The sequence below is a fragment of the Mytilus galloprovincialis genome, chromosome 7 (genome assembly GCF_965363235.1).
Source record: "Mytilus galloprovincialis chromosome 7, xbMytGall1.hap1.1, whole genome shotgun sequence".
Lineage (NCBI taxonomy): Eukaryota > Metazoa > Mollusca > Bivalvia > Mytilida > Mytilidae > Mytilus > Mytilus galloprovincialis.
Genome location: NC_134844.1, coordinates 79,547,135 through 79,573,926, shown reverse-complemented (window position 1 = coordinate 79,573,926; position 26,792 = coordinate 79,547,135). Strand labels below are relative to the sequence as shown.

Sequence of the window (26,792 nt, the reverse complement as noted above, 5' to 3'; positions counted from 1 at the left end):
TAATTCATTTAAATGAAATAGCCCTCAAGCACAGTAAAACAGTTACTATTAATATTCAGAAACGTTTTCCAATGTCTGTAGTTTTGTAATAATCTGATAATTGTGACTAGAAAGATGTCCAAAATATTTAATTATATTTGATATCATTATTTGTTTGCAGCCTTGCAATTCTGATGATTGTTAAACAATCTCAACAATAAATGTACATACTTATTTCTGAACTTCTATCGAAATTTCTAACATTTATTTTTTCAGGGCAAACAAGGCATTTGGGTAAATTATATTTATATATAATTATAAATACATAATATATACATGTATATAATGAATTATTTATATTAAAGTAAATACATTAATCAATATTGAAACAATAAGTACAAATCATTTTATTATCTTGAATAAAATCTCTATCTAATTAAAACCAAATTTTAATTAGATTATATCAACTTTTTGTACAGATGCAATGATGCAAAATGGAAGGAAATAACATTGTTAATAATGTTGGTTTCAGTAATAAATGTACATACATGTGAAAAGTTTGGCAAAAGCCATTAGTGATATAACACTTGATATATAATTTACCTGTAAGGGGCTCGCGGGTCTAAATAGTTTTATTCCCCTAATATAGGATTTCTCTGTATTTTTTCATAAATGAACTTTATCATATACTTCATAGAAAAATGAAATGAAAACATGGGGTCACTGTTCATTTAAGCTCACAATCTGCCTCCAAAGCATACATTTTTGTTAATGTCCTTTTTTTCTGTTGAACTAATAGGAGAAATAAAAGTAATATCGAAATAAAAAAAGAGTTAAATTACAGAAATCGCTAAAGTTTTACAATTATTTAGTTTATGTAAAGCTTATTTGAAAACAATAATAAACTAGAGGCTCTAAAGAGCCTGTGTCGCTCACCTTGGTATATGTGAATATTAAACAAAAGAAACAGATGGATTCATGACAAAATTGTGTTTTGGCGATGGTGATGTGTTTGTACATCTTACTTTACTGAACATTCTTGCTGCTTACAATTATCTCTATCTATAATGAACTTGGCCCAATGAAAATTGTTAAAAATTGACTATAAAGGACATTAACTCCTTAGGGGGTCAATTGACCATTTCAGTCATGTTGACTTATTTGTAAATCTTACTTTGCTGAACATTATTGCTTTTTACAGGTTATCTCTATCTATAATAGTATTCAAGATAAAAACCAAAAACAGCAAAATTTCCTTAAAATTACCAGTTTAGGGGCAGCAAACCAACAACGGGTTGTCCGATTCATCTGAAAATTTACGGCCAGATAGATCTTGACCTAATAAACAATTTTATCCTTCTTCAGATTTGTTCTAAATGCTTTGGTTTTTGAGTTATAAGCCAAAAACTGCATTTTACCCCTATGTTCTATTTTAAGCTGTGGCGGCCATCTTGGTTAAATGGCCCGGTCATCGGACACATTTTTCTAACTAGATACCCCAATGTTGATTGTGGACAAGTTTGGATTAATTTGGCCCAGTAGTTTCAGAGGAGAAGATTTTTGTAAAAGATTACTAAGATTTACGAAAAATGGTTCAAAATTGACTATAAAGGGCAATAACTCCTAAAGGGGTCAACTGACCATTTCAGTCATGTTGACTTATTTGTAAATCTTACTTTGCTGAACATTTTTGCTGTTTACAGTTTATCTCTATCTATAATAATATTCAAGATAATAACCAAAAACAGTTAAATTTCCATAAAATTACCGATTCAGGGGCAGCAACCCAACAACGGGTTGTCCGATTCATCTGAAAATTTCAGGGCAGATAGATCTTGACCTGATGAACCATTTAACCCCCAAAACAGATTTGCTGTAAATGCTTTGGTTTTTGAGTTAAAAGCCAAAAACCGCATTTTACCCCTATGTTCTATTTTTAGCCCTGGTGGCCATCTTGGTTGGTTGACCAGGTCAACGGACACATTTTTTAAACTAGATACCCCAATGATGATTGTGGCCAAGTTTGGTTAAATTTGGCCCAGTAGTTTCAGAGGAGAAGAATTTTGTAAAAGCTAACGACGGACGACGACGACGGACGCCAAGTGATGAGAAAAGCTCACTTGGCCCTTTGGGCCAGGTGAGCTAAAAATATAGGTCACCGATGAGTTAAAAAAGATATTTCAATTTTAATGCAAATAAATTGCATTTTTGCACCAAATGGAGATAATTTGGAGCTTTTGCAATGAAAAAAACATTTTAAAAGTCATCTGGGGCCAAACTGAATCACTTTGTTTTGTTTGATTTTTGTACCATATAACCATAAAAGTAATAACTAAAACTTGTAATGAAAAAACAAAAGTTTAATTTTTGGCCGAAATTTTTTTACCCGCGAACCTCCTTAATGGCCATTTTACAAATGTTCAAGTAAGAAGTTATAAGAACACAATTTTGGGGAAATTTTTTGTGTTGCTCCTTGTTATGCCAAATGTCTTAATGCATTAACAAAAATATATCAAAAATTTAACAAGAATGTGTCCAAAGTACACGGGTGCCCCACTCGCACTATCCTTTTCCATGTTCCATGGACCAAAATTGGGTAATAATCTAATTTGGTATTAAAATTAGAAAGATTATACTATAGGGAACATATGTACTAAGTTTCAAGTTGATTGGACTTCAATTTTATCAAAAACTACCTTGACCAAAAACTTTAACCTGAAACTCCCACTTTCATTTTCTATGTTTAGTGGACCGTGAAATTGGGGTCAAAAGTCTAATTTGGCTTCAAAATTAAAAAGATTATATCATAAGCAACAAGTTTACTAAGTTTCAAGTTGATTGGACTTCAGCTTCACCAAAAACTACCTTGACCAAAAACTTTAATCTGAAACTCCCACTTTCATTTTCTATGTTCAGTGGACCGTGAAATTGGGGTCAAAAGTCTAATTTGGCTTTAAAATTAAAAAGATCATATCATAATCAACAAGTCTACTAAGTTTCAAGTTGATTAGACTTCAGCTTCATCAAAAACTACCTTGACCAAAAACTTTAACCTGAACGGACGGACGGACGCACAGACGAACGGAGCCACAGGGTAGAAAACATAATGCCCCTCTACTATCGTAGGTGGGGCATAATAATGACAATTATGCACTTCTGTAAGAGTTTGTTTGATACATTTTTCAATTTATACGTCTATAAATAAAAGGATACAAGTTGTAAAATCATATGCCTTTTTAATTACAAAAAATATTTCAGTACATTTATATGTCTTCTGTTTTTAAAATAAATTATGGGGCAAGTTTCATTTGGACAAATATAAAATCATATAGACAGTCATCTTACCCATTGTATCCACTCAAAATTATTCAAGAAAATAATCACAAACTTTTAAAGTTGCAAATGTCATGTCTCTACCATGTCTACAGTACTAGTAGGAGATTTATATATGAGCAGTGTAAGATAGAGTTCAACCTTATGCAAGTGCACATATACATGTACATGTATAAGGCTGTGATTCATTTTCAAACATTCAATCAAATAGGAAGTAAAAGATTGAGGCCTAGTATGTCTATTTTATAGATTTTCTCATAGCAGCATATTTTCATCCCGGGAGGGTTAAAAGATATATTGGTATTTATTTGCATAATGTTAATTTCTATCTGACACAGCTAATAAGTTTTAATGTTTTCTACAAAAATGATGAAAAAATTGAAAGAATCTATACATGATGAAAGACTTGAATTGATTGTTCAAATCACATAAAAAAAACATATTACAAAAAATATAATCATTTGTTGTATATAAGGAAATTTTTGAAGCTATTCCATTGGTTACTGTCATGGTATAAATATGTCATGGATGATTTCAGTGACGGCTGTAATGTGTCCTTGTGATACTCAAACATCCACAGAACTACTCCCCAAACTAATGCAGCAAAAAATGGAAAAGTGTCATGCTTGGGTTTCGGTATATATCCTTTTTGAACTCCTAACTTGGCTAATCCATATAAAATTCTTGATAGTAGGTACAAATTAATCTGAAACACAAATATTAAATTATTTTTATTAAACATCTACTTTTGACCTTGTCATGCTTGTGCTAAGTTCAAAGTTACAATGATTGATAAACCATGACAAAAAGAGACCCCACTACATTATGTAGTGTCTATCCTAAGTCAGGAACCTGTAAATTAGTGATTGTGGTTTGTTGCTGTGTTACATATTTGTTTTTGTTCATTACTTTATACATAAATTAGGACATTTAATTTTTCCTGTTTGAATTGTTTTGCATTTGTAATTCAGGGGTCTTTTAACGCTGAATATGCAGTATAGTCTTTGCTCATTGTTGAAGGCTGCCTTTGATTCCTTACATCCACTTTAGTTGTACTGTGGTGGAAAATTGTCTCATTGGCAATCATAACTCATCTCCCTATTTTATATATTTTACAATACTCAAAAACATCACATTTTGTTAAAGGCAAGTACTACATCGTGAAACATGTTTATATAAAATTGTATATGATGTTGTAAGGATTTGGTATTTTGTATTGTTTCACATGTAGTTAAATTATTGTGTACAATTCATGACATGTACATCACGTACATGAAAAGCAACATGAAAATATTTAGTTTAGCAAATGTACATTGAGTTATTTCCCCTTGAACATGGTATTATCAAAACAACTTTCAAGTTAAAAAAAATGTAATTTTGTAATATAGAGATAAGTTTGAACAGTTTCTTGTTTTTCATAGCATCAAGAGTACATATAGAATATAAAGTGATGGTCGTAGCACATTCTACATGTGTGTATAATTTTCAAATTAACATGTTTGAACAGACTTCAATCACACATATAAAAGGTCCAATATTCTGTTTAGAAGTATATATGAGGAAAGTTTATCTACATTAAAATTTGGCTTAAAATATATCTGCTTCAAATTTGTATGAAACCATGGCAGTCAAGACACTACAAAAGTAAGGAGAGTATACTTTAAAATTGTTATGAAGACAACTCATGATAAACAGTATTGCCTTATACAGTTTGTATGTTATCATAATTATTCTTTTTCTATGGTAAATGCATGTATGTTCTAGATCTGTAAACCAACATAACAGAAACTTTTTTTCATGCAAGATCCTTACTTTATGTACTTCTTAGTGTTCAATCAACTTTTTGGGGTTATTTCTCAACCTTTTTAGCACATTTGTGTCTGACTTAATTTTCTACTCACGGAAGTCATGAAATTTGTTAGTTTTACAAGCTGTGTCAGCACGCTCACACCAACCCTTACTCTGAATCAAGAAATATAAATAAAAACCTTACTGCTCGCTTAAACTTTTTGTTTTGTAAACTTACTTGTTCATTAACTTTGTTATATCTACCAAACACCAAATATCCTCCAACAAATGCTGCCATAAAGGAGTGAAACTCAACCTTTTCTGACTGTAACCATGACATCAGACTAGTCAATGATTTATACAGGAACACAAACATGGCCAAGTTCTTAGAATGTGTAAATGTTGCTTCTAAGATTCCTCTTGCCATATCTTTTGGACTGTAAAATAAAATAATACATGTAATAATTTGATAATATATCGTAAATATTTTTAAATGTGTAAAAATTTCAGAGCCCTTTTTATATTTTTTTTATAGCACTTTGGTATAAAAAATTTACAATTTTCATTGCAATCCTTTTTACGTATACTACATAAATAATGAGTGCAAATATATAATTTCACATAACAATCAGGGGTACTACTTGTACAACTTATTTCTATTTACATGAAGAAGCATATATATATATATATATATAAATAATAATCTCAAGAACTTTTAATTACAAACAATGATGGAAGTCACAAATCTCCTTAACAACGTCGCCCATAATAACGATATATCAGTTAAATCCTGAAGAGTCCCAATGAAAGGATGAAATCGATTGAGCTGGAACTGTAAACTTTTACTTATTTTACTACTAATTTTATGAATATAAATAATTATTTACTTTTAATTTTCATTTACATGAAGAAGTAAATAAATAAATAATAATATACTTTTTTTAAGTAAATTTGTTATGTTCATATTTTCTGATAGGGTTTGAATTATCTCCCCTTAAATTTTTCCATAAATTTACTTGTGAGTATCTTACATATTTTAACTTTTAATATAAGTTTATTAATATTTAATTCTTAAAATAATCAAAAACAACTGGAACAAGCATTACCCCTTAAGGTATAATATTCGTTTTAAACACTTGTAGATATCCTCTGCTCATTCTGTTGGTATCTTCTTACTATATATTATGAGCAAATTATGCTCTGCTGGTATTGTCTTACTATTTCGAGCAATCATAAACATTTCTCTTGCCAATCCTTACACAATATATTTTCTATCAAATGTTGACAGCCTTGTCTTGTTTATTGTTGTACTACAGTTCAATGTATTTACAACTTTTTTTTGCATTTAACAAAAACATGAGTGTCTATAATAAATATTAGAGTTATCTCTCTTTATCCATTTCTTCAACACCAAGTAATGTCATGGTGACTTGTATACATGTTTGTTTTATTGTACTGAACCTTAATATCAGAGTGAGTGGAGTATAAATAAGTTGTATGAAAGTTTCACATTTTTTTTACATAAATAAAACCAGTTTTGGACTAGCACTGTTTTTGTACAGAACATCAAGTATATATATTTGTTTACCCTATTTAAAATTCATTGATCTAAAGTATAAAAAATTTCCATAATCAGATAATGTCAGCTATACTTTATTCATCAAAAACATTTTAAAAAAAAAGAGGAAAAAATTCAAAATCTAAAAATATATGAAACATATGTGCTGTATAAAATAAATAATTTGACCAAGCAGTTTCTACCTCATTGCTCATATTTCTTTTAAATAAGAAACTGTTGGAAAACCAAGCAGAAATGATTTGAGCCTTAATCACGTTAATCGATTTCAATTATTTAGTAATTGAATGCATGTGTATCTCCAATTTTAAAGGGAAAAAAGTTTAATTAATACATATGAAATTTAAATATAGAAACTGTCATTTAGTCGTACACTTACAGTAACTTGAATTATACACATATAATTTACTACTGTAAGTGTACGACTAAATGACAGGCAGGGATTATACTTATACATGAATATTTTATTTACTGTTACAGTACATGATGACAGACGGTCAGGGATAATACTTGTACATGAACAAGTACAATTTATTTAATAGTAAATGTACAGGTAAATAATTCTCTTAATAACAAGTGGTCTGTATTGTTTTACAAATTTTTGTACGAATTTGTTTTCTTTTTTTTTCTAGAATTTGTCCCAAGCTTGACACCATATACTACTCCAATAGAAAATTCTACTATTTGTCTTTATTACTCAACATAAAGTTTATAAAGTTAAGTATTGTTTGTTTATTATTTTCATACTACATGCATTGACATGTACTATTTATAATATAAAAGTCCCTGGCAGGATACGTGTCTCCTTAAATTTTCTTAAATTGACTTTACATAAGAAAGGAAATTGATGAACGAAGTCAGGAAAAATGAGTTTTTTCAGTCGTTTGATGTGTTTGAGCTTTTTGTTTTGCCATTTGATATGGAACATTTTTTCAGGTTTTCCTTGGAGTTTCTGATTTTTGTTATTTTACTTTTACCTACCTTTCTCTTTTAAACAAGAATGCCATTACCAGGGAATGTGGAAACCGAACTTTAGCCCCATAGCTGTAAAGACAAAAACATACTCTTAGATAGATAATAATAAAAGTATACATTAATGTATGTCAAAAAATGTTATCTGTTTCAAACTATTAAAGTAAAAATATATGTACATGTATATAAGGGAATTTATATTGATTGTACAATTTAATTACGACAACAAAAAAGTATGTGTGTTTCCTATACATGTACATGTACCCAAATTTTCAATCCTATCATTTAAGTTTTTTAGATCCTTTTCATTAAGCAATCTTAAAGCATGTAAAGTCAATGTTGCAATTTTGCTTTAAATATGGGCAGGAATTCGCTAATGCTACTTTAGTGTGACATTGTAAGAAAAAAATAAAAATCATTATAAGCTTCTAAATTTTTTACAAATTATTGCTACAAATGGTGTCCTTCTATTTGTAACCAAAAAAATCATTTTTAAACTTGCGTCAGTTTGGAACCAAAGCAATTAATGAATTTGGAGCATGTAACATGGACACTTTTTCCAAATTGAGATTAATGATTCCTTAACTTATTCAACATTCAATATCATATATATTCATCACAAAACATTATCTATCATCAAAACTCTAAAATGTATATTTTCATTTCTTTCAGAAATTTTGTGAAAACAAGTTTCCTCTACTTTTCTGTCAATGTTACATGCAATGTTTAAGAGATAAATACAGTAAGAATCATTTTCTTTCTGAACATGTAAAGGCTCTTTTTCATTGTGTTACCCTCACATTAAAAAATTGTATTAATATTTTTGCAATTATCTCATTTCTGTCATAAAATAGTGACTTAAATGTTGCATGTAACGTGGACACAAAAAATATGAATAATGAACCATGCCAGAATTGACCTTAAAAGATATAAAAAGCCTCCCAACAACCATCTGAATGTAAATTATACAATTATACTGCCACATTTCTCATATATGATATTATTTAAATAGTGGTTAATACCAAAACCATTCACCTAAATTTCAGACAGCATGCGCAGACATAATTTTTAACTATACCAGTAGTTATGCTTGTTCATGGTGGTACACTATGGAAGGCTAAATTAAAAGATATTCAAATGTCAAAATAACCAGAAAAATAAAATTAAGACCAAAGATAGATCAATTGATGAAGGAGTCATCCAAAATTTCCACAACATGAAACATTTTTATATCAGTAAGTAAGCAACCCGTTTTTTTATGCACAGGGATGAGATTGATAAGAAGACAACCACACAACCATCAGCATCCACAAAGTTTCTTTGACACTCAATAACTAATACTGACAAAGTAAGGGTACAAAATGATTACATGTATCCCTCATTCATGTGACACAGTTACACTTAAAACTAATAGTATGAAAAACCAAGACAAAATATGGACAAATCTACGAGAGGTTGATACAGCTGCATTTATTGAGAATCTTATTTTCAATCGTTTACATAACTTCTATAAAGAACAATTTGGGTTTCATCTTTGAGGTTGTTGTCTGATAGACATATTACCCTATATCTCGTTTTACTTCTGCTGGTTAATCTTACATTTATGATAACTTTGTAAGGATTAAACAATAAATTTTATTTCAAACATTCAAAACAAGTTTCTTGTTTCTTGTTTTCTGTCTCCAACATTTTCAACTATCTATCTGAAAAAACAAAGAAACAAAACAACAATTAATCTACCCTCAATCAGAACCAAAATCCATGCATAGATTATAAAATTTACAATAATATAGAAACTCTCAAATATCTTGTTTCGATTTTTCAATGCCATTTCATCTTGAAAACTTGTTACCTAAACTACAGGAAGCCACAATTTAAAGGGCCCCATAATGACCAGTGTAAAACAATTCAGATGAGAAAACCAACACCCATTAGACCATAGTCCTGTTTTCAACTTTATTTGGCCTTCTTTTACTTTTTTGTTTCATTAGCGTCACTGAATAGTCTTTTGTAAACGAAAAGCGTTTCTGGCCTACAAAATTTCAATTCTGGTATCCATGATGAGTTTATTATTATTATTTTGAAATCAGAAGGAGCCTGAACCTCTTATAATGCAAAAGATATTCTGGAATGTCAATTATTGGCATAACAATTAAAAAAAAATGTTACAAATTGAATTCCTCATGATTTCTATAATGAGCATCAGTAAATACACATGATACATGTGTTGACTGGTGAATGAAAAGGGATAAATAAACAAGATTTTGAAATAACTATCTTCTACACTGCTGTAGAATGGTCAAATTGGAGATCACTAGTATGTCTGCATACACAGTCACCATCATCTGGTTTTCTGACACAGAACTACTATCTGACTGGCTGAAAGGACCGTCACCACCTGACTCACTAATAGGGACCTTACAGACTGGCTAACACAGACATCATAATCTGCCAGGCTGATAGGGTTATCACCATCTGACAGGCTGAAAGGGATATCACCATATGACTGGTTGACAGGGACTTCACCATCTGACTGGCTGACAGGGACATCACCATCTGACTGGCTGACAGGAACATCACCATATGACTGACGGACAGGAACATCACCAACTGACAGACTAATATGAACATCACCATCTGCCAGGCTGACTAGGACATCCCCATCTGTTGGCTGACAGGGACAGTACCCTCTGACTGGCTTACAAGAACATCACAGACTGACTGACTGACAGGAACATCACCAACTAACTGATTGACTGATATGTACATCACCATCTTCCAGGCTGACAGGGACATCACCATCTGTCTGGCTGCCAGGGACATCACCATCTGACTGGTTGACAGGGACAGTTTCTTTTTGCAGCATCTTCCTGAGAGTTTTCTTCATCACATTTATTGCTGATCATCTTTTTCTTTCTTAGGTTTATATTGCCTGTAGATTTTTTTTTATTAAAAATTGCATGTAAATTTTCAAGACTGACACCAATTTTGTTGTCAATAAAGAAAATACACTTCTAAAAAGAATATCTATATTTAGAAATAAAGATGAAGTTTGATGGTGGTAAAACAAGTTAAATTATCAATAATCTCTTTATAGAGCAAAGGAGTAAGTAAATGTTATCAGTTCTGTTCATGCGTGTAACATTGACAGAAAAGTAAAAGGTTGTATGTCAATGTTACATACATGAAGACCAGAAGATGAAAGTGGTGTGCTTAATAGTCAACTTTGGAGAAATAATATAATTGCTGCCCAGTAATATCTAATTAATCATTTAGGTGTTAAAATGTTATATATAAATGTCTGATTTTAAGGAAGTAATACCTTTGCATGTAACATAAAAAAATCTTGACACAAAATATTGTTGTCAATGTTACCAACTAGTGTTAAAAGACAAAATAAACAGGAAAACATGAAAACGCTTTAATTTTGTAAAATAAAAATAAGATAATAGCTCCATATGGCAGTAAGTTTTGTTTACGCATGTAACACTGGCCTGAACATGTAAAAGTCTAAATAATAGACTCTGTCAATGTTACATACACAATTTCTTAATGAAAAAAAAGTTTAATTTGGGTTTACTTTATACATTATTTTTTAAAATAGGTATCATAATAATAACTTTGAATATTAAAAATTAGATTAACTGTTGATTTCAACACAGTAAAATCTTCTCATGTAACACAAAAAAGACCTGATACAAAAATCGTAGTCCATGTTACTCATAAAGTTATCATAGGAGCATCAAAGAAATTGTGTGATGACAATATTTCAGATGTTAGTCATTTATAAACTCAGATAAACTCCTTTTAAAGCTCATAACAGAGGTTTGGAAATCAATGCTTTTAAAACATTATAATTCTGGGTTATGTATGTAACATTGACAGGAACACCAACAAATGATGAGGAAAAATTGCTAGTCAATCAGGAAAAAAATAAACACAAATAATTAAAACTCATTTATTTCTTTAATATCATTTTAATGAAGCAAATTTAAATTTCAACAAGATTTTATTGATTGAATAATTGTATGCACATTTATTAGGTTGTAGCATGTAACCTGGACGCAGAAGATGTGTCAATGTTACATGCCTTTAAACGATAAGAATTACAAGTAAATATTGTAAAGTCTAGAAATCAAGAAAGATCAACAACTTCTCTGTTAAGAATTCAGCATAAATTTACATTTGATTTAATATTATGCACTGGCCAATTTGCTTTAAGGGTAATAAAGTAATATTGTTTTTATTCTGGTGTCAATGTTACATTTTATGTTTTCAAATTAAGTGGCCAGTTATCTTTATAATGCTGAGAATGAATACAAGTACTAGTTAATCAAATTGGCAATTAATCTGTGGTATTTCATGTAAAATATTAGATTGATAAGGCAAACCATACAAAAAAAAAGCTTTTGCATGTATCATAGACACCTTTCCTTGGTAAATATTTTCGTGTCAATGTTATGTACAGAAATCTCTCCAGCAATAAAATGAATATCGTAAGGGTCAAACCTGTTTAAATACAAGATAAACTTATATTTTTTGACAAAATTGCAAAGCAAGTCACACATCATTATCAAAGAACCTAATTTACACAGAAAGTGCATGTAACACTTCATTGTGAGGTCAAATTAACCTGGTCCCACTCTCTTATCATCTGCTTGATCACTGGTAGATGCCTAGTGTGAAAGATGACAAAGCCACATTTTAATGTAATTGTCAGTGGGTTGAAATGTGAAAAAAATAATTATGGTAATGCTTACTATAAAAAGTATACAACTGTTATAAAAAGATGAGTATTATTGGGCAGTATTGACACGAAAATGAAATAAATTCTCTTACCTTCTATATTTTTCAAACTTCAGTTGATTGATAAAAATCATGAAATCCAAATTGTACCCATTGTTGACACCTTTCAAAATTTGCCATGCTGGACCAATAACTTGTTTCCAAAGCTAATCAGCTAATGAAAAGGTGCATGTAACATTTGTTGACGGGAAAAGTTACATGCACTTGTCCATTTTCAAACGTATTTAATTTGCAGCAATAATCGGATTCTGTACAAAATGGGGTTTCTAAATGATAGACGGATCATTTTGCAGTTGATTTTCAACTATTATAGTAGAACAATTCTTCAGGCATATTCTAAATATGACTAGGGGTTTTGCCACTGCAGAAATGTCACACTTTTTGTCTTCAGTTTTCAACTACCAGCACATAACAAGTGCTGATTTTTTGTTGATTTTTTTAATTGGATCCATTTTTTTTGCATTTGGCAATAAAGACTAACCCACATTGATATTTAAACAATGTTTATTCTCCATATGTGCATGATTTCTTTATTTTTTAATTGGATAAACACTATTGACCCTAAAATTTCACTAGCGAATTCCTGCCCATATATGTTATACATGTTATATGCAATTATGTAATTATGTCAAAAAGTATAATGTTATGGTTATTAAAGTAAAACAGGTGCTCTGCAGGGCGCAGCTTTAAACGACCGCAGAAGTCGAACCCTGAACACTTGGGGCAAGTATGGACACCACATTCAAGCTTGATACAGCTCTGAATTTGGATTGCCAGGCCTCGACAATAACGCTTGTCTGATACCAGAGGGAAAAAAGGTCGGACAAGTAATTTTAAGCTGTATACCAAACTTGTCCGTTGGGAGAAGTTCAATTATTCTGCAGGAAATAAATTTTAATAATTCAACTCTGATGAACAAAGTAATTATAAACAAAAAACAAGAAAACAAATAATAATTTGACATGTTTCTGTATTGTGTTTATTCAAATGCAAAACCATTTTCTTCAAAATGTTTTCTAACTTCAAATCAATAATTTTTAACTGGTTCTTTGTCAGGTATATTTTCAAAGGTAAAAGGTATACTTTTCTTAGAAACCAGTCTTACTGATCCGAATCAATGATGGGCTTTGTAGATAAGGTAACTTTACAGGACAGTTGTCACCTCACAGGTTTTACTTTAGCTCCAAGTTTAATAGACAGTTTGGCACCGTAGGAGACATATTTAGTAGACATGATTGATAGCCAGTTTGGCAAGAAAGGAGACATTTGAACCAAGACAAATCTGTACCTCATTTTGCTACCTTACTCTGTTCCTTATAATACTTACCATACCGGTAATTTTTTTCACAAAAATACTTTTTTTTATTTACCATAACATTCACAAAATCATATTTGATCATAACATGCATAAGTAGAAAAAACAATATGTGCAAAATAGTGACTTATAGTTGTAAATCTCTGTGTCATTTGGTCTCTTGCAGAGAGTTTTTTCATTGGCAATCAGACCTTTTCTTCTTTTTATTGATGCATTTGAATAAACTTTTTTCAACTTAAAAAAAAAACAGGATACTAGAACCTAAGTCCTGTGACATGACTAGATTCAGTTGTACTTGACTCATAAAAAAGTTATTGTAGAGGCCTGATTGCGATAAAATTTTTGACATTTTATGAGTTTCTGACACAAAACCAAATATCTAGATCTTACAAATCTATTGTGCAATATTGTTCAATTAAAGATTTTTTCTTTGAACTTTTCAAAAATTTGGAATTTGAGAAATTTGAAGAAAAAAAAATGAAAACACCTACCCTTCCCCTTTTTTGGTAATTAGTTTTTAACCTGACATTTCTTTATACATAATATACAAGTAGTGTTAGGGAGGTAAATCAGAAAACATACCCAACATTGTATGTTAAATGTTTTAGAATTATACCTCCCTTACCATGCTTACACTGCTTTTACATTGTCCATTGACCAGAAATACCTAGTTTTTCCCCTTTTTTGCCCCTAATTCCAAAACATTTTGAGTCATAACCAGTCAGGGGACTTACTGAAATAAGTGATTTTTAAATCACTTATTTGAGTAGCAAATTCAACATGTTCAAGGTTTTGTCACAAATTGGGATTTTGTATTTTTTTCAAAATTTTAAACACATCCCTACTGAAAATGTACTTGGGATTCCAGTGGGATACCATTGGGATTCACTTGAATCCCAGTGGGAGAAAAAAATCCAGTGGAATCCCACTGGAATGTTTTGGAGTGTCAGTGGAATCCCAGTGGGAAGTTTATCCCGATGGTATCTCAGTGGCATTTCCACTGGATTATTTCTATATTTTCCAGTGGAAATTTGTACTTTTTGTCATTCCTAATTATCCCACTGGAATTTGGACATGTGTCTTTTATAAATATATAATTCCAGTGGGATGTTGGACTTGTAGAATTTTCATTATAAAAAATTTCAATGAATTTAGCTGATAATTAAATGATGATGGACCTGAAAAATGTTATGTGTTGCTATTTATATATGTACATTTAAACATGTATAAAGTGACTAGAATATATATACTTATTTCACTAACAGTATTTAAGACAATTTAATTTTGAATTTTTCAACAAAGGAGTTGCAGGTAATTAAAATTTATTTATTTTCAAGTACAATTAATTATTAAGTCTATCTCTATATTTAGTTAAGTATTATATCATGATTATACACAAATATTATTTCCAAGCAGTCTCTTTCTTATCAATTAGTAATAGAAATGTTATGTGCCCATCTGTTTTCAATTTGCCTCTGTGAAATGGACAGGAAATGATATGTACACACTCAATGGGGCCCAATGAAGGAGACCACATGTCTTTGTATATTTCTCTTAAATTTCTACAGTTCAAAATATAAAAATAATAGATAAAAGTTGGTAAATATCATTTATTTATTATTATATATATCAGATATTTAAGATTTAGGTAATTTAATAGTATGATTAGGAAAACATTGCAAGGAATCAAACAACTCCCTATAGATACAACCCCAACACTGGTCGGATTCAAAATTTGAACTTGCAGCCATTACAAGAAAAGATGTCTTATTTATCTTGACCAAAATATGAATTTTACCATGGATGTAGAGTTGTGGACTAAAATTTAAAAGAGCAAAAGTTATATTCTATTGATATTAAAAAGTGAAGATGTATTTTTTTGATGACATGACTATTGGATTTGTGAAGATTGATGTTTTCATATTTTTTGGATTAAATCTTCTGGTAAGTACAAATTATGAATGAGTATTTCAACCTTTTTGAAAATTATGAAACTATCATTTCCTTCAAATAAATTGTGACCATGTAGGATCAAGAAAATAACTATAAGACCATGCATTTTTTGCATATACATAATTACTATTGGATTGTCACAGTATGACACATGACTAATATATCTTTAAGACAATCTCTTCAATAAAATATTATTCAATAGTAGCTAGTTTTCGCAAAATTGGAGATCTGTAGTATGACTGTAATAATTTAATATATATAGAGACATCTTTTCCAAAAAAGCAAAAAGTATTATCTTTTAAAACTTAATTAGTACATATGTACTCAATTATCATGATTGTGGATCAAATTTGAGATTTTAAAAATGGCAAGACATACATGTAAATATGGGCCTATGATGTTAGAGTAAAATAAGAGACCAATACAAATCAGAGTAAAGAATAACCTATACACTTCACTTGCATTTCCAAAAAAAAGACAATAAACTATTTAAGACATGAAAAAATAACGTGATTGATCTGCTGTTTTCACTGGAATTTAAAATAATTTCACTACACATAGTGTTGAAGAATCCATTTAAATTTCTCTGGGTTTGCATTAAAATCCCACTGGAATTATTGAAATTTCATTGGGATCCCATTGAAATTTCAGTGGAAATTGCCCAGAATCACACTGGTATTTTAAAAATATCACTGAGATTCCACTGGAATCCAAGTGGGATTTTAAAAATATCACTGAGATTCCACTGAGATTCCACTGGAATCTTCTAAAAATCCCGACAAAATTGTCCAGTGGAATTCCAGTGGGAACCAGTGGAATTCCCAAGTGAGATTTATGTGGGATTTCAGTGGAATTCCACTGATTATTTTTAGTAGGGATAGGTTTAAACAATATCTTTTAATTAGTAAAATTAAAAAATATGAACTTTTTGCTTCTTTTAAGTAGCAAGGTTTATACCTTTGATGCTATCATTTAGCTGAAAATTCTATTTTAGTTGAAAAAATGCTATAATAATGGCTTTACATAATGAACTGATACTTTCTTAAAAGATTTTTCACAGCAGTGGGAGTATTTTTCCTGTGAAGTTCAAGGTTTCATTTTTCAGATTATGTAATAAAATTCTACTGTTCGCGATAAAAATTTCACTGTTCGGGGGTGTTGAAATTAGTGGGGGTTATTAAAAGAATGATACTTAAAGAAGTGATTTTTGGGAAGGAAATTGAGGTCTGATACTTAAACAAGTGATTTTTATGTCATTATCCTAGATTCAGTACAAGGTCATCACCTGAAATGACCACGCCACCGTTTCACAAAGCCTTCTTAACTTACGATGATCATATCAAACTCCGGACAGTGATCGTTTCCGTTCCGGAACTGTTTTCCTTTATGAAACACAGAAAAATATAAATATTTCAACTTAGCTTATTTGTAACAATTTAAGCAGTAGATTAGATGGAATTAGTTATATCTGATCTTATCTAGTTTGTAATATATGAGGAAAAAGTAATGAGAAGCTAGCGCTGAGCATAAAGTTTTATAACATATACAGCATTATTAGTTATCCTACATTAAGCATGTTAAGAGTTATCTGGAATCTGACAAAGTAACAATTTTATCATCAGAACAGATTAGATTTATTATTGATAGCCCAATATAGAAAAAAAATGCTTATCAATAAAATCGTTTTGGAGGATTTTAATTTTTTTTAACTTTTATTTGTAGTGAGAGAAAAATAGGTTTTCCCCAACCCCCCAAAAAAGCAAAAACAATGTCATCTGTCTTCGAGCATTCGTCTTCCAGATCTATATATAAATATATATTTTTTTGTTTTTTTTAAATTGGAATGAATAATGAATCTCTCAAATATGAAACTTGGGACGTAGGAATCATTCCGGCGAAAGAGACGTTTGCATTCTGCAACTCCCTTAGAATAATCCATATAAATTTTCAAATTATAAAGAATATATGTACTCTCAGATCTGTTCATTGTGTCTATTTGTGTCGGGATGTATAAGTACCCGGCCTTGTCCACATGTATTTTTGTCCATCTGATGAGTTCAGCCTTTTTCAACTGATTTTTATAGTTCGTTCTTATGTTGTACTGTTATACCACTGTCCGGGCCAGGTTAGGGGAAGGGTTGGGATCCCGCTAACATGTTTAACCCCGCCACTTTATTTATGTATGTGCATGTCCCTAGTCAGGAGCCTGTAATTCAGCGGTTGTCGTTTGTTTATGTGTTACATATTTGTTTTTCGTTCATTTTTTTTTTACATAAATAAGGCCGTTAGTTTTCTCGTTTGAATTTTTTTACAGTCTTATCAGGACCTTTTATAGCTGACTATGCGGTATGGGCTTTGCTCATTGTTGAAAGCCGTACGGTGACCTATAGTTGTTAATATTTGAGTCATTTTGGTCTTTTGTGGGTAGTTGTCTCATTGGCAATCATACCAAACATTTTTGATTTGAGATTTATGTCATGTTGATCTGTAATATATTTATTTGTATTAAAACTTGACCAACTTCTTAAAATCTGACAGACCGTACGCGAACAGTCCGACGTAAATGTATGCCGCGTATTTTGAAAAAGTACTTGTACCGTAAAAATACTCATATGGTCTGGAACATAGACATCTATCTATATTGTTGAAAACTATACTATACTATGTTGCCTTCTGGATGTCCTTAGTTTGTCTTTGTCATTTGATTGCTGTTTTATTAACGTATAACCTACATTTCCAACAGTTTTGTATAGCTAAAACGTCTATTGTGTATAGAATAATTGTCTTTCCGAGTTTCCCTAAATAATATGTTAAAAAGAAGAAGGACCGAGGAGAGATGTGCACAGGCACTTGTTTCGATCTATCAATGGGAAGGTCGACTATCCATATATATTACATATTGATAGTCGACCTTCCCATTTATAGAAACAGGTGCATGTGGCGATGTCCCTAAATAAAAAAAATAAAGTAAACAGAAAAAAATGCTCCACGTTTCAATCTTTAACTTTCCCCCCCCCTTCCAAGTTTTTTTCTACTGTATTTTTTTAAGACATGTCGCATCTACACAAAGTCTTATTGATCTGCAGCTTACCCCCTTTTAATTTTGGTATACATGATCTACATTAAAGTCGATCCAAAAATAGTCACTCGAAAGGCATACATATCTAAATAATTGCAATAAGTTCCATTAACCACGAAACTAATTACAGTCAGATATTTATTTCGATATTCTTATTAAAATACATTTCTTTTTTGGTCGAAATTACAAAAAAAAAAATGATTATTATCTGGTTTGACTGTGAAACACTGATTTCAGAATTATATTGTACATATATATAACTTTGAAAATGGGAATAAAACATCCTTCTTTAAACGTTTTATCGATTACCACTGTGCCTGTAGTGATATAATTATAAATAGATTTTAGAACGCGGACGTGATAGAAAGCCTATTTATTAAATTGTTAAGACGAACGCCAGTAGGAAATAAGATGAGTAAATAATGATTAATACCTTAGATTTGCATTTAAGTTAGTTGCTTGAATATACAAATAATCCAACGAAGAAAGACTTCAAGTGTAGTTCTATGATATTGAAGATTCTCCTTCGTCTTCTAACATTTGAGGCATCTTGACCAAGAAAAAGAACGCTGCAGCCATGTTAGATCGATTAATTCATTTTCGTAGAAAAACTACGATGGAGTTACGACTGGGTATAGCTGTAGTAAGTTACGCTAGGATTTACGCTTTTTTTACGATCATCTTAACTTACGACGGCTTTGTGAAACGGCTGTAAATCCTACGATTTATTTACGATGGACTTACGATGACACGTAGACTTACGAAGGCTTTGTGAAACGGTGGCCTGGTCATCCTAGACAACACAGATGTTGGTTCTGGTAAGTTTAGAAACATAATTAGTCCCTGGATCATTAGTATTCTATATTAAAGGTACAATAAAATTAAATCACTTCTTCTGGTGATTAATTTGTACTACTTAAATAGGTGATTTTGAAAGAAAGACAACTCTAACTTCCAACCTTTATGGAAATAATGTTACTTGAATCAGTGATTTAGAAAATCACTTGTTTAAGTAAGTCCCCTGACTGATAACCCCCAAAATTTAATACTAACAATCCCTTCATGGTATGGAAACTTGTGGTTTAATTTCAGAGAGATTCATACACTTAAAGTTATTGTTTACTATTAGGGTTGTGACTTCAATGTGGAGTTTTCCCATGTGATAAGTACAATAACAAAATCGGAATGAAACAACAAGATGACTGATTTTAGACTACAGTAGGATATACCATGTCTGAAAACTTGAAATGGAGAAATTATTGCTTGCTAGAAGCGAGTTTTTTGCTCTGTTCTTGAAATACAGACAAACAGAAAACATGTGTAATCTCGTGAAATATATTTTAAACCTGCGCATTGCTATCGAGAACTGATTACTTTTTAGAAAAGATGACTTCACGATACATGTACAAAATGTAGCATCTTATTAATCAGAGGAGAAATTTATTTGATTTGATTTTGATTTATCTTTGCGTCGAATCAATGAGGGTCCGGGTGTGACGAATCGATAAGTCCAAATAAATATGACGTCTTGAAAGGCTATTACTTCAAAGTATAAAGGAGTCAAAGAAAACAAATTATAATAGTCTTTCAAGACGTCATACTTATTTGGACTTAAACGAATCGACATGATCGATTAGGGTCCGGAACGTCCTGATGTTGTTGACATGTATAGCAATTGAATATTTACGGTACATGTATCTGATAGAAGTTTGAGATAATGTATGTTAGTAATCATCAATAATCTGATGGATAACTGGATACCATAAGAAGAAGAAGACATGTATGTTTCAGTTTGACATGAAAGACGACCAACGGCAACGATAACACTGAAAAAAATAACATTCTCTATTATATGACTTACACGGCCCCATTTCTGAAACCTTTAACTACCGACAATACAGTAGCATACTGCCCTGACAGCAATAATCTGTTAATAGCTGCAACTGACATTTTTTTGTTATCAAACTGACCCGGTCACAAAATCTCAGATCAGAAGGTTTTTGTTTACATTTGTAGCTTTTTTCCCTTCAACATTAAAGAGCTGAAATATCGGGATCCGTCTTAATTTGATTGCTTAAATTTTACTACAATGAAATTACAAAATTAGCCTGTAAAGCTTATTATTTTTAATGCATACTTTATAAGCAAGAAAGAATATTTTTTTTAATTACCAAACAAATAACTGTTATCTTATAATTACGTATTATGTACTACACATCTAAAAATTGCAACCAATTCTCCTTAAATAGCATTTATTTCCGTAAACAAAAACACGTGCTTTCATATTAAGCGGTAAGTCAAATTTTCATTTTAAAATAAAGCGGACAGGCTTCATTATTTTAGCTAAGTTTTATAATACAAATTAAAAAAAAATCTACTTTCGCTTTGAAATGCTGCAACAGCATATCCAATGTATTTTTATTCCCTTTTAATAAATTATGTGAATGCACTTACCATGCTTACTAAATTATGTAGTGTACGTAAACGTAAATTAATAGACACAATCATACATTTTGAAAACCGTTGCAAACTCATTTTTTGAGCCTGATTCAGTCAAGTCTTGTGAGTACCATAAAGATGAGATACACAGGAACTTAATTGTCAGCACACGCCCCCCCCCCCCCCCACCTCTATATCATGTATATTCCTGAATACAATTAATTTTAAACATGTTAAAAGGTATATAATATACAGAAAAAAAGATTCCGAGACAACTTATATTTTATTACTGAATAACAATAACAATCTGATGACGCCCCCCAATTCAGTTTTATTATTTCCCAAACATTAGCTATGGGAAATAAAATCATATTGATTTTCACAAGATATATTCCTTTTACAACCAATATTATTTTATTCACTGCTACATAAAAGATTCGAGGTTCTGGATCATGGATGATCCTTGATGTTGGTTCTTTAAATAAGCATGATAAGCTATGTGTTCTTTATTTGTATATTAAATTCTGGGACCATTTAATCACTTCAAAAGGAAGTTTAGTTCACCAAATATATACTGCTACAAAAAAAAAAAAAAAAAAACCTCATGGGTTAAAAGGTTAAATATTATTATTCAAAACTGAGGTTTATCATATTTTTCAAATGATAACCTTACTATTAAACCCCCGTTTGGTTTTATAACACAGACTAATTGTCCATGTTTTTCAGGAACAAAGGAACAACATGAGCAACATGCAAATATTTTAGCTTCTCCAAAATTAACATTTTTCCTGAGTGTTTTCTGATACAAAATGAGTGAATGAGCAGGTTATGGTGATGCTTTAAGAAATAGATCAGATCGATCAGCATTATGTAAATTATAAGAGTAAGGGCTGATAACCTTGCCATTGAAAGAGGAAGATATTTAAAAGTTACCCAGAGAACAAAGAATTTCTGAAATCTGTAAAAGTAGCGAAATTGAAAATGAACAGGACATGCTGCTACACTGCAAAGGTTACTTCAATTTTAGAGAGACTTTTGTATTAAATATGTTCAAAATTACAGGAAAAAATATAACCACATTGTGCGATATAAATAATAAAATAAATCTTATACCTAATAATACATCATTCTGATAAGGAAGGCACTAGTAAAATTATCTTTCTCTTTCGTAACAAATTGTTTAAATGCAAGAAGTAATCTATAATTGCATTAGATTTTCATTATCCCATTAAAGGGGCACTAGCTATGATATATATAAAAAATCTAAAGTTTGATTTTTTTCTGTTCAATCAAATATGAAAGTGAAATAGCTCATGAGTGAAATAATGAAATAACAATTTGCTTTTTGCAGCCAAAAAGGTTCAATTTTGTCAAATTACGCTAAGAAACATTGATAATTAGTTATTCACTTGCAAGTGAATGAGTCGACCTCTTTAAATTCATATTCATGTGAATTTCAATTTAACCCCTAGCTAGAAATTGATAACGCATGCATTGTACGTGTACTGGTTATTTAAAGAAAAAGAATGTCAACAATGAAAGTGAAACTACGGTAAATCATTTGATAACTAATTCGATGCACACAAAATCATTCTTATACGGTTAAAAACAATGAGAAACATCTACATGATTTATTTTTAATCTATTTGGATAAATGCTTTACATTTTATAAATAAATAAATAATCTTTATTTGTCATATAAGTAACATTATACTTGTGACATAAACAAAAGTAACAACAACAATCAAATATATGAGAATTTGAGTCAAATCGGTGACCATGAATTTGACAGCCTTTATGCCCGTGTCACACTGTCCCGATTTTTATAGACGATGGACACCCGAATGCGAAAATTGTAAGTTCGTACGAAGTTGGTCCCGATCTCGTTAAAATACCAAAAAGTGACCGAAGCAAGTACGATGAATAACGAAGTCTATACGATGGTGCCGAAATTATATACGATAGCAAAAGATGGACATACGAAGGTTAACCGAAGACGAATATTTAAGCTTCATATCTCAGCCGAAGCCTACACGATGGATCACGAAGGCTACACGGTGGATTACGAAGGCTACACGATGGATTACGATGATGGCGCGATAGCCATACGATGTCTAAAAGACGTTTATATATCAAATATGCATATTCAATTTACCATTTTCTGCATGTGTCATATACAAATATAGTGTCCATATGTGTCCCCAATATGTTACATACGAGGGGATGCCACGCTCGGCATTGCCTTGTTTGAACTGTAAAATGTGTGCACTAGTCTGAATAATCACCCATAATTATGCCCATGTTTACTGATCTATCTTAAAGGTAAGGTAATAGGTTCGTTGATCACTTTTATTCAAAAAGAGCTCTTTCCAGGAGAATGTCATAATTATATAGACAAATAGAAGGATGTGGGGAAAGCAACAAATGCGGCAAAATATGACATATAGAAAACAAAATGGTTATGGAGTAAACATTCGTATGACAACAACTCAGACGATACATAAAAAATCAGAATAATGGAGAAAAAGTTGGTGTCCCTATATACGTGTACCTGCAGTGTTGGTGTACGAGGCGCGTTTATGATTTTCATTATGTTACTTGATACAAAAAATAATATTTTACTTGTAAAAGTAAATCCTGAGTGTAATAGCTGCTCTTCTTGTTCCATTTGAATTAAAAGAAAAAACGCTGTCGCCTTTCTTGTTCTCATAGAATCATAATTATGATATGAGCTCCATGTTTTGTGAACGTCTTTCTTAACTGTCGTATTAGACTGACCAGTGCATATCGATCATGGCACTTTAAATGTATTTTAGCGCAAAAATTAACTTACATTTAGCTGGATTTATTGCCGTCGTAGTTCCATCTTGTCGCCTTCGTACTTTTATTCGATGGCAACACGATGGGATTACGAGGTCTTCACGAAGTCGTGTTGTCATCGTTAGACCTTCGGGTAGCTTCGTCATTCATTCGTGTAGACATCGTAATGTCAAAACTGCCCGATGGAAACGATGGAAACACGAATGCAATACGATGTTCAAAGATGCATTCCCGGTGACATTGCGATGGTGAGGATGGTGATACGAACTCAGTACGAATTCTCAACATCGGACGCACCTCCGGGGATTTTTTAACATGTTAAAAAATTTAGAACTCTTCCCGAAGTTGTCCCCGAAGGCTAGAAAAAGTGGCCGATGGTTCTACGATGGTTAAAGATGGCACTACGAATAGCCCGATCTGGATACGATCAGTCCCGATTTTGGAAATTTCCATAATCGTGTTGCCATCGGCGTAAAAATCGGGACAGTGTGACGCGGCCATTAAGCAATATGTACAAGGAATTGTATATCTGTTAATGATTGATCTAATGTTGACTGCCGAATTGAACCCCTTCTAACATGTCTAGACGATCTTTTAATTGGGTAGTGTATAATATTATAAAGTACACCATTGTACACAGACAAATAAATTAACTACGTAAGCCTTTCCTCCAGGATTGGCCAGACAAGTACGTGTATTTATCAGCCAAAACAAAAATCCAATAAATTGCATACAATTGCTTCTTAATTAAATGACCCTTAATTTATACATGGTCACATGCTTAAAATTTATATGTTGACAAGGAAAACAATTTTATTAAAATACAGATAGTTTATGTCCGACTTTACTGAAATCGGGTCTCATGACTCTCATTGGAGGTTGGGGTGGTCTGATCCTGGATCCTGCTTCTCTTTGCCATAATAGCAATTTCCCGTGACCCGCCGGACTTCGGTTTCCCGTTTTCATGCTTCATTATTCGACTTTCACGTGTCACGATTAATTAAATCGACCGATCTCGCGTCACGTTTAAACCCCAACGAGACCTACTGTAAGCGTGTAAGGAAACTTAGACTCGCAAGATGCGCATTTAAATAAAATTGCAAGAAAAATACATTAGTGGCAAGGTTTCGGTGCAAAATATAGTTGGCATTCATTTTGTGTCCGGACACGCGGACACAGAAATATTATTATGTATTATAAGTTTGCAGATTTCCGATAGCATCAGAAATATTCAATAGGGAGAACACAGGGAGACAGGGAAGTCTGTTATTGACTGTCCAAATAATTATGACGTCTGGAAAGGCTTTTTTTTTCTGGGAATCCTTCCTAATATGAAAATAAAAGTAAGTTTGTCAGCCAAGGTGGGCTTAGTTCTGCATATATTCTAAACTACTAGTAGGCTTATTTCTGCATTTATTAATATAAACTATTAGTAGTAGTTTCATCTAACTCGAAGTAGTTATAACTATAAAATCATGATGGACCCTTTTTATACGACCGCAAAATTTTTAATTTTTTGGTCGTATATTGCTATCACGTTGGCGTCGTCGTCACAAGGTTTATGACCACAAAAGGAAGGTTGGGATTGATTTTGAGAGTTTTGGTCCAAACATTTTAGGAATTAGGGTCCAAAAAGGGCCCAAATAAGCATTATTCTTGGTTTTCGCACAATTACTTTAGTATAAGTAAATAGAAATCAATGAAATTTTAACACAAGGTTTATGACCACAAAAGGAAGTTTGGGATTGATTTTTGGAGTTGAGGTCACAACAGTTTATGAACTAGGGGCCAAAAAGGGGCCCAAATAAGCATTATTTTTGGTTTTTGCACCATAACTTTAGTATAAGTAAATAGAAATCTATGAAATTTAAACACAAGGTTTATGACCATAAAAGGAAGGTTGGGTTTGATTTTGGGAGTTTTGGTCCTAACAGTTTAGGAATAAGGGGCCCAAAGGGTCCAAAATTGAACTTTGTGTGATTTCATCAAAAATTGAATAATTGGGGTTCTTTGATATGCCGAATCTAACTATGTATGTAGATTCTTAATTTTTGGTCCCATTTTCAAATTGGTCTACATTAAGGTCCAAAGGGTCCAAAATTAAACTTAGTTTGATTTTAACAAAAATTGAATCCTTGGGGTTCTTTGATATGCTGAATTTAAAAATGTACTTAGATTTTTAATTATTGGCCTAGTTTTCAAGTTGGTCCAAATGGGGGTCCAAAATTAAACTTTGTTTGATTTCATCAAAAATTGAATAAATGGGTTCTTTGATATGCCAAATCTAACTGTGTATGTAGATTCTTAATTTTTGGTCCAGTTTTCAAATTGGTCTACATTAAGGTCCAAAGGGTCCAAAATTAAACTAAGTTTGATTTTAACAAAAATTAAATTCTTGGGCTTATTTGATATGCTTTATCTAAATATGTACTTTGATTTTTGATTATGGGGCCAGTTTTCAAGTTGGTCCAAATCAAGATTCCATATCAAGTATTGTGCAATAGCAAGAAATTTTCAATTGCACAGTATTGCACAATAGCAAGAAATATCTAATTGCACAATATTGTGCAATAGCAATTAATTTTCAATTGGAGTTATCTTTCTTTGTATAGAATAGTAGTTGATAATATATGTTGGAAATTTGCCAGACATGACTATGATGTCATTTTCTATTTTTATTTGCCAATAACTTTATCAGGTCGAGAACTCTAGATTTTCTGACGTCAGAATAT

The 26,792-nt window shown here is 31.4% G+C and overlaps 2 protein-coding genes across 2 annotated transcripts in view; one reads left to right on the top strand and one right to left on the bottom strand.

Moving 5' to 3' along the window:
* Positions 1–231: 231 nt before the first annotated feature.
* LOC143083748 (peroxisomal membrane protein 4-like) lies at positions 232–20,833 on the bottom strand. Its single transcript, XM_076260040.1, has 4 exons — positions 20,663–20,833; positions 7,658–7,720; positions 5,339–5,537; positions 232–4,018 (listed from the first exon to the last, which is right to left on the bottom strand). The coding sequence occupies exons 1-4, from the start codon at positions 20,749–20,751 to the stop codon at positions 3,770–3,772; spliced, it is 600 nt and encodes a 199-aa protein (XP_076116155.1). The 5' UTR covers positions 20,752–20,833; the 3' UTR covers positions 232–3,769.
* Positions 20,834–20,982: 149 nt separating this feature from the next.
* Positions 20,983–26,792, top strand: part of LOC143083749 (uncharacterized) — a 39,955-nt gene continuing 34,145 nt past the window's right edge. The window contains exon 1 of the mRNA XM_076260041.1: positions 20,983–21,093. The gene's annotated coding sequence lies outside the window, so the exon portion shown is untranslated. The remainder of the gene's footprint in view (positions 21,094–26,792) is intronic.

Bases quoted from the DNA above. Each gene is read 5' to 3' on its own strand.
- LOC143083748 (XM_076260040.1), bottom strand. From the start codon at position 20,751: ATGTCAGTTGCAGCTATTAACAGATTATTGCTGTCAGGGCAGTATGCT. The intron at 7,721-20,662 runs GTAAGTCATATA...TTGTCTTTACAG, and splicing joins GGTTTCAGAAATGGGGCCGT to CTATGGGGCTAAAGTTCGGT. The intron at 4,019-5,338 runs GTAAGTTTACAA...TTTGTGTTTCAG, and splicing joins ATAACAAAGTTAATGAACAA to ATTAATTTGTACCTACTATC.